This window comes from Rhinolophus sinicus, chromosome 5, assembly GCF_057876585.1.
Source record: "Rhinolophus sinicus isolate RSI-liver-muscle chromosome 5, RSI-T2T, whole genome shotgun sequence".
Lineage (NCBI taxonomy): Eukaryota > Metazoa > Chordata > Mammalia > Chiroptera > Rhinolophidae > Rhinolophus > Rhinolophus sinicus.
In genome coordinates this window covers 52284702-52298434 of record NC_142505.1, presented here as the reverse complement: position 1 = coordinate 52298434, position 13733 = coordinate 52284702, and the positions used below count along the sequence as shown (strand labels likewise).

Genomic DNA, 13733 nt, shown 5'->3' with positions numbered 1-13733 from the left:
GTATGGTCCTTGATTGGATCAAGCTAATGGGGTGGGGGAATCCCTCTTTCCCCAAGCGATCAATTGGCACATGGCATTTAGCCACAGGAAGTATGTGTTCAGTGAGACAGGAGGGGTTTGCTGGAAAAGGAGCATCTTAAACTTCTGAGAAAGATTCTTGAGGAGAGGATGTCTCTCTTGATTGATGTGGTCTGAAGACGGGAAATCTGAGGTTGCTACAGCCATCTTGTCACGAAGAGGAAGGCCAGTCTCAGGGGGAGGCCCACAAAGCAGAAGAAAGGGCAGAGATGTTTGGGGCCTTCGTGAACACAGCCGAATGGCTGACTGACCCTGAATTTTCCATTTATGTGAATTAACAGGCCCCTTTATTGTATGTAACGGACCCCTTTCTTGTGCGGGTTGGCTTCAGCTCGGTGTTCGGTAATTTGCAACCAACAGCATCCTACCTGTGGCATGCTGGTGGTCTCAGACACCAAAACTCACTTGTTGGCTCAATCCCAGTGGCTACAGAGATCTATGAAATGTCCTTATTTGGACATCTGGGGGACACTTCAAAACTCCCCAGAAAACCTTGTAAGGGCCTCATACGGCCCGACCAGCCCTCACCCTTTGCTAACTGCATCATCCTCTTTCCAGCCAATCACCAAACTACATGCAACCTTTCTGAATTCACTTGCATTCCCAATGGCCAATTGGTCACCAAGCGTCATGGTTCTCTGGCCTCAAGTCCCTCCTCTCCATTTCCAATGCTGTTGATTAATACGGTTTTCTCAAATGGGCCACTCTGGGGGCATCACTGACCTTACAGGTGTTCCAGCACATTCTCTATGATGCGTTCACATTTAAACCAAGATCTGATCAGGGCACTCACTCTCGACATTTGTTCCTTCTGAGGCACCTTGCTGCCCTTTCCTTTTCTGCCCAGTGGGAGAAAGACATCTAAACGCTAAGCCAGGTCTTTGATCTGTACCTTCCCTGTTCACGTAGTAGTGCACAGAGCAAAGGCCGAATAAGAGCCGTGATCACCGAGCTCTTTCTCATGCATTAGGGCCCGCAGTCAATGCCACCTCCTCTGAGAAGCCCTTCTGACCTTGCCAAGGCAGAAACCATTTTTCTCTCCTGCTCTAACCATCTTCACTACGTGGCTGTCAATCCTCCCGTGGTATCGGTGGTCACCTGGGTCCTCACTAGTGTACTGCAGGTTTGTGGCCAGGTCCTCACTCAACGCTGGGCTCTGCTTTGAGGCAGGAATGTCTGGCTCAGCCTCACCTTCTTGCCAAGTCTCTGACTCTTTAATAAATGTTCGCTGGCAAAATGTCTCATTAAAGTTGATTGACATCAGAGAATCCCATACATCAAGGCAGCAGGCAAGAAAATCTTATGCTATTAAGCATCCTGAAGACCCAGATTCTCTTTTACATTTAAATTTACAGATGAACATCAATTGACCTCTCCCTCAGGGTCAAGCAAGGTCAAAGTGTACTTACTCATGTCATAAGGTCAACAATAAAAATCTGTAAGATTTTGTTAAAATACGAGAGAAAAATAATAATGACCGTAATGTGAAAGGAACCTGCAAACCAGCAGAAAATAAAGCAGCATTTGGAAGAAGAAGAAGAAGAGGAAGAAAAAGAAGGAGAAGAAGAGAAGAAGGAGGAGGAGAAGAAGAAAAGAAGGGATGTAAAATCCCAAAGAGTCTCCCTTCCCTGACAATGTTTATACCCTAATTTATAAACAATTTCTGGCAACAACAGAAAGGGAATGTGAAGGCTGCTCAGTCCTCTGTCGGGTGCACGTTTGCAGAAACGTTCCTGGTGAAGCACTGGTGCTGGGACCCGCAGCCCGGGCCTCCTGCTTACCTGGCTCCAGCTCAGACACGTGGCATTCCTCCACGGCTCCCGAGGGGCTGTGCACCTTGGCGTCAATCTTTCCTTTTGCCCCATTCAACCTTATAGCAAAGGAGGCTGGCTGGTTAACCTTTAATCCCGATTCCTGAGAATTTAATACATCAGACAGGGTTATGGCCCTCAGCGTTCCTGCCCAGTGGCACACAATGACCCCACCTGGGACTCTGGGGACAGGTCTCATGCAAATAGGCCCTGTATGTTTATCCACATAACATTTAACAACAGAAGAGCAAGCAGGTGGGTCATTCCACATTGCTAGCATTAAATAAAAGAAAGTAGACACACACATCGGCAATCTTGTACCCAAACTATTTTGATTCAGGCTGGGAGAGATGGGTACTGGGTTTGAAGGCTTGAGACATCCGGGTCAACAGGAGTAGTTTTAGCATCCCAAACAGGTCAGAAAACCCAGTATTAAAAAACAAACAAACAAACAAAAAAAGTATTCCCCCTTTTAGGAGGTATCTGGCAGCTGACAAAAGCATGCACTCACTAATATGAATAAAGTTTTATATCACTGCTGTATTTTATCTTGAGGGTAAGAATAGAGAGAACTTTTAACAAACTTGTAAAAAGGGAGGCGGCTGGTTCTGCACAGTTGCTAAGAATCAGCAGGACCTGGGTTACTCCTATGTCCTAACTAAAGTTGTTTAATCTCCTTCAGTCTCAGTTTCTTCGTGTGTAAAATGGGCATAACAACCGAATCTATTTCAGAGAGCTGCTGTAAAGATAAAATGAAGTTTGCATTTAAAGCACTTAGCACAGGGCTTCGCCGATACATATATGTATATATATACATACACATATATATGTATATATATATATATAAAAAAAGGCTCAAAAATGTCAGCTTATTGTTAAACAGTAATATGCATTTAGAAGTTGTCTATATTCCTGAAAAAACAAAAGCGAAAAGTACAACTTTTGCTGTTCACTGGATCAGTTTCACTCCCCATGCTTTGTCTCGGAAACTATAGCCTCTCTGGGAGGAAGGGATTAGAAGTTTAGGTGCCTAAGATATTTTAAGATCAGCCAATCCTGAACAGCAACATTTTATAAGTCAGCAGTTCTGAGGTAAGCTTGGTTTGGACAGCAACTCCTCAGATAACTCTAAAGCAGCAGGGTTCACACTTAATGTGCAATGCCGCACCTGGGGCTCTTGTTAAAATGCATGTTCTGATTCAGCAGGTCTGAGACGGGGCCTGGGAGTCCAGAATTCTAACACGTTCCCAGGCGACGCTGAGGCTGCATGTCCAAGGCCCACATCTTAGAAGCAAGGCACTTAAAGTGGTGCTGCCTAAATCAGTAGTCAATAGCCACATGTGGCTAAACACACTGTATATTTAAATTTCAATCAATTAAAATTAAATAAAATTAAAATTCAGCTCTTCAGTTACACGAGCCACATTTCAAGTGCTCAATAGCCACATGTGGCTGGTGGCTACCGCACTGCACAGCGGAGACGTGGGGCATTTCCATTGTGGCAGAACATTCTATTAGGCTGCACAGAGGTCACAGACTGGGCTTACAGACCAAACTCGAAATTGAGGAGTTTTTGATCACCAGCTCACCCCCTCCTCCACAAAATGCCAGCCGACTCCAATTTTCAAAGAAGTCTCAAAAGCAAGACAACAATACATGCCTCTTTCCTAACCAGTACCAGATGTGGCCGTGTGGGCCTCCAGTAAATCTCCGATAAATAATTTACATATCACTTGGCATCAAATACCAGGGAAGAAAAGGGGACGAAGCTTACATACCCAGTCGCTCCTGCTGTAGCAGCTGGTTACAAAAGCTTGACGGATATAAAGCCTGCTACATACTTATTTAAATATTTACGACCCAATTGTGATGAGAGGACTCTACAAAAAAGATTTCTGGAGAGCATTTCTCCAAACCTGCTCCCTTTGGACAAAACCATTTACATTACCTGAATGCGCTTGCGGCTAAATCCTCAAGAGGGAGATAAACACCTCGGAAGATCCGAAAGAAATCTTCGAGACGCATGAAGGCAACTCTTTGCCCTCAACAAATGCTGGGTTTATCTCCCTCCGTAGGTTTTAGGTAAGTCGGCCACAAAAGGAACTTCTGTTAAGAAGCCTTTAAATGAAACACAAGAAAAACATCTATACCACAGCAACCAGTTAGCACCCTTGGAACTCTCCAGATGAGGCTTCTTCAATCTGTGGACCGTGACTCTAGTTTGGGTTCTCATGTTTGGAACAACTAGCAGTACAAATTTCCCCCAGGGTAAGGTTAAAGTCTCAAATGTAAACCAAGTGTATGGAACTAGGTGCAATGGTATCACCCATCTGAGATACTAGACTGGGTTTTAATTAGTCCAGGATTTTTGAGAACTGGGGGTAGGGGGTGGGTAACTGAACACTATTTAGAAACCCTTTAACCAGAAATCATATTATGGGATTCTGGTGTTATTTCACAACTGAATTGCTACTGCTGATTCAGACACCTAATTATTTTTCAATAATTAGGGTCCAAAGGCATACCCTAATGCTTCTTAGTTTGGCTAAAGGCTCCAATGCAACCTTGAATCCAGGGACCTGTTTAAGACAGGAAGTAAAGTTCATTTCCTGGCATTCCAATAGGTTGGACTGTGTAACCAGTGGCCACAATGCCAGGGTGGGGATTAAGGAGGCCACAGTTAAGACCACAGGTTCTGGAGCCAGAGACCTCATTCTGCCTCATACCAGCCAGCTCCTGACAGCCACAATCTCTCTACACCTCAGTTTTTCCATCTTTAAAATGGGGTCAAGAGCAACCTACTCACCAGGCTGTTGTAAGGATTTAATGAGGTAACACTGATAAAGTTCTTAGCAAAATGCCTTGTGCACTTACTATAAATAAATCATCATAATGAAATAAAACACAATTGACTTTCTTAAGGGAAAAGAAGCCAACAATAGCAGGCTAAACATCACTGCACTGCTAGTTTTGTGTTTGTTTTGTTTTAAAAGCTCTCCTTATCCCTGAACCAATTATTAACAGGCCTCCTTTGTTTCTCTTAAATAAATATTTAAAAGACAAACTTGTCCCCAAACACTGAGGTGTTTTATTGACTGTGGCTCTGTTTTGTTCACCCCCACGTCTCCTTGTCCTAAGTATGTGGGGGATTGACTCTGCCACGACTAAGCTCCTCTACAACTGGCAACATCTGTGCTCAAAACGGAACGGGACGCTCAGCAGCCCAGGGGATTGAAGCAGCCTCAGGAGTCCAGGGTCTCACTGGCTGGCCTGTGGCCAAGGAGGTGGATGCTTCCTTGCGTCTCACCTGAAGGCTCATAACAGTGAGGCGGCGGGCGTCGTCGGAGGGGGCGATGACCGGTACCAGGTAGGGACTTTCTGGGATGTGCTCGTCATTAAACTTGATAGACACCTCGTAGTTACCTGTGGGGACAGGAAATCCCATCATTTCAAAGACTCCAGGAAGGTCGTTACAGAGAGGCCCCCTGCTTCTAGACCTCATGCTAAAATGCCTCTCGAGAGACCCTGCCCTCCTAAGTGGCCGTGACTGATTGGTTCAGGGCGTTGTCTGACTCAGGAGGGGCCTATATGATTTTCTTAGTTGGAAAAGAGTCTTCACTCAAATCCACAGGGTCCCACAAAAGGCCTTTGTATAGAACTCAGGAGACTGTGAAACTCGATGGGAAAAAAATCACATCTTTATGTTTACTAACTACTAGCTGAAATTCAGCATTTCCTTTCTTTAGAAAAGTTGTCAAGTCCTTTTAACATGAAAAGTACTTGTGATTTTATCACCAACAAAGGTTACAAATATTTTTATATTTTAGTTGTACATATACCTTGATATATGATTTATACTCGTCACTATTTTGAAATTAAGGTCATTCACAGGCTGTCACCAAATCTTACGATTCAATGTATTAATGAAGATGGGCACATGTTGCTACGTTACACGTTTGTTTCTGCAAGATTTTGATAACTACATTTTAATAGAGTGGATTTCTTTTATAACTCAATGTAATTGATATTCTGTATATCAGAACACCATCCTGAGAACGGTCCCCACAGGCTTCACAAAGCGGCCATGGCACAAAAGGTTAAGGACCCCTGTTTGAGGGAGTACAGATGCCGAGGCTCCTCCTTTGGGGCAACTACACCAGCCGGTGGCCAAGGGTGGGCACAGACGCTGGTCAGTGGAAAGAACGAAACAGGTGAATGAAAGCATGAAGTCGAGAGGCAGACGGCGAAGGACAAGAGATGATGAGAACAAGAATTCCTGCCCTTTTGAAACCTGGCTGCATTTCCTGCAAATGGATTTCTAGGAGAAGCTCCCATGCACCTACAGAGAGAAATTCCTTTTACTTGAGCTAGCTCGACAGGTTTCTGTTCCTGGCAACCTACCCATCCTCCAACAAGGCAAATGTCCTCAGTTGGCTCTCGAATACGTACCAGGCTCTTGGGCAATATAAGACACACCACAGGATCCGTTTTTATGGTCATCAAATGTAATCTCGGCCTTACTGGGACCCTCGACAGCAATCGAGAGGCCCCCTGCCCCTGCTTCTCGAGTCCAGATGCTGAACTCGGCTGAGACAAAGAAACAGCTGGTTAGTGACGGAGCCTGGGCGAGGCCCCTCTTCTCGCCCAAAGCCACAGGGCTGGGTTACTTTTATTGACAGGCCTCTTCCCTTCCCCTTACCCCAGAAGAACCTAAGGAAGGGCACTGCAGATGTTTCCTAGGTACGACCCATGACTACACTACGTTCGTGGGACACTGCGCATCTTTTGAACACACCCAAACCAAGCCAGAAAAAGATGGGAATGTTTAGTTTTGTCCCCCTAGACCAGGGGTGTCCAAACTTTTTTCAACGTTTTTTACCAAGGGCCATATGCGGTAAAATATACAAACAGCCGGGCCACTCACGAGGTGAAGTACGTATTGCCTCTCCTGGTTTATTTAAGTAAACTAAATATATTTTTGGAATTTGCTGTGGGCCAATAAAAAATGGAATGTGGGCTGCAGTTGGCCTGCAGGCTGCAGTTTGGACACCCTGCCCTAGACCTTCTCACCAGCAACCACTACTTGCAGGGACCTCCACAATGACTTTTATAGAAATCTAACTGTTTTACAGAACGCTAGCCCTGGAAGATGCTCTGGAAGCAGCTTCAGTATTCTGTTCCCCTCTTCTCTAAGGTTTACCACACACAGTAACTAATTGAAGGCTCCGAGGAGTCCCTCAGTAAGAAATTTGTTTAGTTTTGGGTAGGTGAGCAATTCCCAAAGGTACTCAGCCAGTTCTTGTTTTAAAGAATGCGCCTTAGCACCACCCACCAGAATGACACGTGCCAAGTCTTCTCTTCAGAGTAGGGTGAGGGCAGGCTGCTCACACCGTCAGGCTCAGTTCTCACTCGTCTCAAGTGAAACGCCTGCCTGGAATGCTCACCTGGGACTCCTGCTTCTCCTCTCTCCAGGCCAGGGCCTCCTGCTCGGACCTTGTGGGCGCCCCCCTCACCGAGCGGCCCCACGGTGAACTGGAAGGGGCTGCCAGTCACGTGCTGGCCTCGGTACTTGACGCTGACTGTGTGCACGCCCATCTCCTGAGGCACAAACCGGACACAGTGCGAGTTCTTCCCCATGGGCACAATCTCTGCCTCGGTCACACGGCCAGAGGGGCTGGTGACATGGGCCGACATGTCACTGCTATTGATTTCTGAAAGGGAGCAAGAGGTTGGTGTTAAAGCCAGGGCCTGAGGCAGAACAGGACATGCAGGGCAAACAGCAGAGGACCAAGCAGGTGCAGCTCAGGGGTGTGGGGTGCTCAGGCGGCATGCCTGCCCTCCTGTCTCCCTCAAATCCCTGGGTGGCTATGGTCAGCATGGAGAAAGCCAGGCCCTTCAAGCCACCCAGTGCAGAGAACATTTTAGGGGAACCGGCACTTCTTGCCCCACCAGGTACTTTTACAGCCTTGCTGGCTGGAGCTGAGTAAATTCTACACATCAGTTTCAAACCAGAGCCTGAGGTGATAGTTAAAGCACATAAATAAAAACTATGACAGAGCAGATGACTTTAGGCCAAAGGTGACATGTGGCCACCCGTCATACTTATAGGGACTCTTTCCCATAGGTAGGTACGGGCAGACAATGACAGAGCTGTCATCCCTTACTGCCAAGCAACTATGGCATTTCTTTGAAGTAACAAGACAAAATGCATTCAGAGAAAAAGGTGAACACGTATTGGTCCCAACAATGAAGGGGAAAGCATGCATGAGCAAAGCTTCGAGCAAACCGAAGACCACAGGCCACACTTTCTGGGAAGCAATGCTTTGGGTCCCCAACACCAGGAAGCAGACCACGTCTGCTCCACCCCAGGTGCCCATGCCATGCCGAGGACCGTGCCTGTACTGGCGTGGTGGAGACAGGTACACCACGTGCTGGGTGATTGCGTGACACCATCACCTAGAGCCACATGAAAATGCACCCTCCAGCCCTACAGGGTCGAGGCTGAGCAACACATGACTCTGAGCCCTAAGGACAGAGAAAGGAAGGGAGGTTGAGGAGAAGGCCATCAGCATGGACTGGGTCCGAGGACCTCCGAAAGCTGGTGAGCCATCCTCCATTTGAACTGACAAGAGGCAGTCATTTCAGTAAGGAGGGGAAAAGTGAGACTCACCGAGTCATCTGGTACCAAGTAACTGAAAAGAGTAAAAAGAAGTCAGGAGCCAGAAAAGGCTAAAGAGAAAGGGTAACCATCCACATCACACAAAGATAAGAGACAAACAGGCAAAGGGACCAGAACAGATAATTTGCCAAATGAGAAATGAAGCAAATGAAAACAGTCTCTGTCACTAGCAACCTGAGAAATTAAATTGAAAACTGGACACCATATTTTTCCATCAGACTGGTCAAAGTGAGAGCGAAAGACAGTGCCCAGTGCTGGTAAGGATAGAGAAATGGGCGCCAATTCATTTTCTGGAGGGCAGGCTGCCAAGGCATAGCTGCGTCTGAAACTCACCAGCCCAGCAGTCCCCTTTGATGTGACAACAGCCTGAGCAAATGGTGGCGAATGTCACAGAGCACTGATTATAGGAGTTGAGGGATGGAAGTGAGTGTACGTGAAATGAGAAAACCTAACAAAGGGAGGTGCATTTGACATGAAATGCATGCAACCTTATGTAGTCGTTCAGAAGGTGATGTGGGAGTTTATTTGTTGCTGTGGAAAGAGGCCCGCAATAGAGTGAGTGAGAAGCACACCAATGTGATCTGAAATCGAGCCCATGGGTCCATGAGGCTGAAGGCATCGGAGGTCCAGCTCCGTTCCTCAGACATGAGCCACCATCTCCCTGGATGGTGAGATATGAGGTGACACTTACCTCCCTCACATTTGACCACATAAACTTGTTAGGATCACGACCCATACAGCTCTTTTTAAGTGATTTGGTCTGGACACTAGAGCAATGAGGTTTTTATCACATTCACACGTGACCAACGTGGTATCTACACAGGAAGAACCCATAAAATATTGCTCAGAGGGCAAAGCAAATAGATGTACAACATGTCAGGAAAGACAGGAGAGCCAGTATGGGGAAAAAGCCCCCTCTCCAGATCAGAACATGAGTGTCATCTGAAGACCATTTAGAGTTTCTGTTTCCACAGAATCTGTGCAACTCCACAGCATCTGCCAGCTTCTGGGCAGAGGAGCCTCAAAACCTTTACTCACACAGCGATCTCTCTTTAGGAAGATTCTTTGTAGAAAGAACCTGGACCACATTTCAGAAAGACTATGGCTATTTACTGGCTAATTGGGCCCCATGTAGAATAATACATGGCTAAAGGGATAAGGTGCCCACCCAGCCAGCCCGGCAGCACCGCCCTCGGTCTAATTTTAGGAATGAAAGAGATGAATGGAAATTTGAAAGTTGCTGCTGGGCTGACACCTCTTGAATACTTCCAGATATTGGCATCAGCAGGGCTAGTTTTCTCACTGACATTATTCTATTCGACAACTACTAAATTAAAATCTACAAGCTTATCTATTTCCTCCCATGGGACACAATAAAGCTATTTTCCTTTGGAAGGAGAAAAGGGGAGCCGGTGAACAGATTTACTTTTCCTGGGTGGATCTCTGTAAAAATAAATATTAAAAATAGTAATAAACGGAAATTCAAAGAAAAAGACCAGTCACCCATGGTGAACTTGGGCAGTACATGCTGGGTCAGGCCTGGACTTCATTTTCAATGGTGCCCATTGCCCTCACACACAGGCCCCTCATGCTCACCTGGGATTTTCAGGTTCAGGTCGCAGATGCTTCCGACAGTGGCCACAGAGGGGGCCCGGCTGGTCCGGGTGATGCTCTCCTTGACTCTCCCCTCCCCACTGATCTTCACGGTAAACGGGCTCCCTGCAGGGACCGAGAAGGCCCACGTGAGCAGCCCAGAGCCGCAGGCACAACATCTACAGAAAACTCAAGCACCAGGCCGGGAGAGCAAAGGGGACCACACCTACCGGGCACGTGCTCGTCAGCGAATTTGGTGGAGACGATGTAAACCCCAGGCACCGTGGGGAAGTAGGAGACCTTGCAGGTGCCGTCTTCCAGGTCCTCCGTCTGGATGTCCACTTTGCTGGGGCCTTCCACAGCCAAGGATATGCCGCCATAACCTATAACACAGTAGCCCGGGGCTGCTGTGACGGCAACTCCCTGGGAAGGGAGAGCTCAGAGCATGCGGAAAGGACATCTGACCCTGAAAATTCAGACTGCTATTTCCAGAGAGCAGAAAGAAGGTAAGTGTGGCTCCTGACGGAGAGCCCCAGGCAGAGGAGCAGGTGAAATCCTATAGTGGGCTAACGTGCTGAACATGGCTTTGACCACAGCTCCTTTTTCTCGAGGATATCTACAACTATCCCATGGGTCACCTGCCCTGTAGAACCCACTGGGAAAGACACTCTGCCCACACGCCTCCGAGAACAGCATGCACTGCCTTGGAGGTCTGTTGCCAGCCACAGGCCTGGAACTTTGAATATTTAAGCTGCCTTGGATGTCTAGCCAGGGGACCACTAAGACAGCAGACCTGAAGGTTTAACAACATGAGGAATGAGGAGGGAGCATCAGCTCATCAGGACCAGGATTCTCCGGCCCTGTCCCCTGGGACTATGACTCTGTCTAGAAGTCACCAACATGGCCACCACTCAGAAAGGCAGAAGATGAAGACACGAGCATGTGGCGTAGTTTGGAGAGGCCCAGCCTAGTTCAAACCATCTCAAAGAGGAAATAGGAAGAGTATCCTCATTTCCACGAGAGCACTATGCGCAGAACACAACCGTGGCCAGCTGACCCAACATTCTTTGCTTGGGATGAGTCCAGGAAACCCTGGGAAGTTGAGAACAATGGTGGGACTATAGATAATGAAAGAGATCTGTGAGTTGTAATGGCTCTGGGTTCAAATGCCAGAAGGAGACACGCTGTGAACCCCTCCGTTTCTTCATCTAGAAAACAAAGATAACACCAACTTTGGCATGGGGCTTAAATGATAATGCCAGAATAAGGACCAACAACTCAGATAGAAAAGGGAGTTCATAGGACAAAGAAATGAAGCAGCTTAAGAAAGTGGTCCATTCTCGTAAGCTCCGACCCTTCCCCCCCTGGCCCCTGGGGCCACCCCCACAGACCTGCATCCCTCGTGTCCACGATGAATTCAGACATCTCGAAAGTCCGGCCTTCTGACAGGCCGCGGCCGTAGACTTTGGCTCTGCGGGCGTCGCCGATCTCGGACTGGACCACCATGATGGACACGGGGCTATTCGCCACGTGATTGCCGTTCTTCTTGATGCTGACCAGGTGTTCGCCCACCTCCCGGGGGATGAAGGAGATGCCTGGACCAGGGCACAGATTGGGGTAAGGTGGGAGGAAAGGGAATGAGGAGAGGAACTAGGAGGGAGACACGTATGGAAATATGACTTCCTTCCTGACTCTGCAGCAACTCAGAGTATCCATGAAGATAGTCAACCTTGCAACATAGAAATACACTTCAACTTTTATCACGTGTGTGATCTAGCAGGTTTGGCATATCACACTCCAACATGTTACCAGTTTCACAGGAAAGGACTGAAGGAATCTCCACCTCCCACCTAAGATGTCCCAGCTCCAGCCGGGAAGGAGGCCTGGACTCACCGATGTGATTGTTGGGCAGCCTCTTCAGAAGACAGGGCTCGTCGCGGCCAGACGGAGCCTTAATGCTGGCCGTCAGCGTGCTGAGGTCAGTCTCACTGATGTCAAGAAGGAAGTCAGCAGCAGAGCCCAGCTTCACCTGAGAGCACCGTCTGCTGTCGTCTAGGATACAAGCCCACAAACACGGCTCCCGTTACACGTGGTCACTCGGTTCTCCGGAGCCCGCATACCACCCAAAGAGAAGTGAAAAAACATGCTTCAGACAGTGAGTGGACCTAGCCAACCATGAATGATTTCTATGTATGCCTGGTTAAGGGGAACACTGGTTGCTGGCAGGAACTGGAGTCTTAAGTCTTCACGGAACACTTTTTAAAGGAATCTGCCAGTGGACGGCACCTGCCACCTGCCTGCCATCCCTCTGGGCATTTCTCAGGTAAACATTCATCATGTTCCACACTGGACTGCTGGCTATTTACTGACAGGTCTAAACACCTCAGAGGCAAGAACCTCGTCTTGGGCAACTTCTTTAGGACCTACAGAGAGCATGATCCAAACACAGTGAGCACAACAGAGGGTAGCAGCAGGGCTTTGAACCAGATAACCTCAATCTGAATCACAGAATATCCACATGTGAACTTGGCTAAGCCAGTATCTCTTCAAGCCTGTTTTCCCACCTATAAAATGGAGAGAAAATCTATCTAGTAGTGATGCTGAAGGCAACTCTGAGCTCGTGTATTCATGCGTATTAATAATACGTATTATTTGAATGCCTCTATCTGAGCCCCTGCTATTTACACGTGGGAGTCAGACTGGCACAAAGTAAGTGCACTCCAAATGGTGTGCTTGCCTTTTCCCTGGCTTAACAGCTAAGGGGGGAATTTAGCTCATCCGAAGTTGGTCTTGCATTCCCAGTTCCTTCCAAATGAGTCCCTGCGAAACCTAAACTCAAACAGATGCCTAGCCTGCTGCCCCTGGTCTGATGGGGAGAGAGGCTGATGGGGGAGAAGCCACACGCCTCACTAGGAAGCCCCAGCGAGCCAGGTAAGCCCACCTGTGATCTTGGCTGTGAACGGGCTGCCGGGGATGTGTTTGTCGTTGTACTTGACCAGAATGCTGTAGTCGCCTGGCAGGGTGGGCAGGTAGGTCACTGTGCACGTCCCATCTTTGTTGTCAATGCAGCTGATTTCGGCCTTTGATGGCCCCTCGATAGCCAAGTCCAGGCCACCTGTGAATGGCAGCAGGGAGGGAAGGCCATCAGGGAGTGTTTCTTTGTTTCCATGGGAACAACTCATCTAGGGCAGCCCTGAGTCTGGGAACATCAGTCTGACACAAGCCATGTGAGCCATGGGCAAGGTGCATAGGTCAGAATAAAGCAACGTACGTGGTGAAAGCGCCAACTAGGAAGGCACGTTCCCATATGAATTCTTCACTGAAAGTAACCCTGAAGTTCTCTCTACTCTTTCAGATGTGTGGGACGAGAAAGGGGTGGAGCCCTGTACCCCAACCACACACACGGGAGGAGTGTCACACAGACTATCACTGCTGGTCAGGAGCTGGATGCCACTGTGGAAATCCTATCAGAACCACAAATGTAAAAAGCTCCATGAAGACAGTGGGGATGCACACAGAGATTTATCTAGAATGGGCCACTAAATAACTCATATGGTCCCATGGATGCAAGT

At 47.9% G+C, this 13733-nt stretch overlaps 1 protein-coding gene across 9 annotated transcripts in view; it reads right to left on the bottom strand.

The window, feature by feature from the left end:
• The window catches only part of FLNB (filamin B), a 125403-nt gene that overhangs the window by 8620 nt on the left and 103050 nt on the right, over positions 1 to 13733 (bottom strand). For 6 of the 9 annotated variants that reach the window (XM_019724157.3, XM_019724160.3, XM_019724158.3 and 3 more), the window contains 9 exons: positions 13103 to 13276; positions 12055 to 12213; positions 11553 to 11756; positions 10392 to 10544; positions 10165 to 10287; positions 7334 to 7600; positions 6339 to 6476; positions 5197 to 5312; positions 1860 to 1992 (listed from right to left, as the gene is read on the bottom strand). In XM_019724157.3, coding sequence (XP_019579716.3) covers positions 1860 to 1992; positions 5197 to 5312; positions 6339 to 6476; positions 7334 to 7600; positions 10165 to 10287; positions 10392 to 10544; positions 11553 to 11756; positions 12055 to 12213; positions 13103 to 13276 — 1467 coding nt within the window. The other 3 variants (XR_016021307.1, XR_012489718.2, XM_088798521.1) reach the window with 3 other exon arrangements.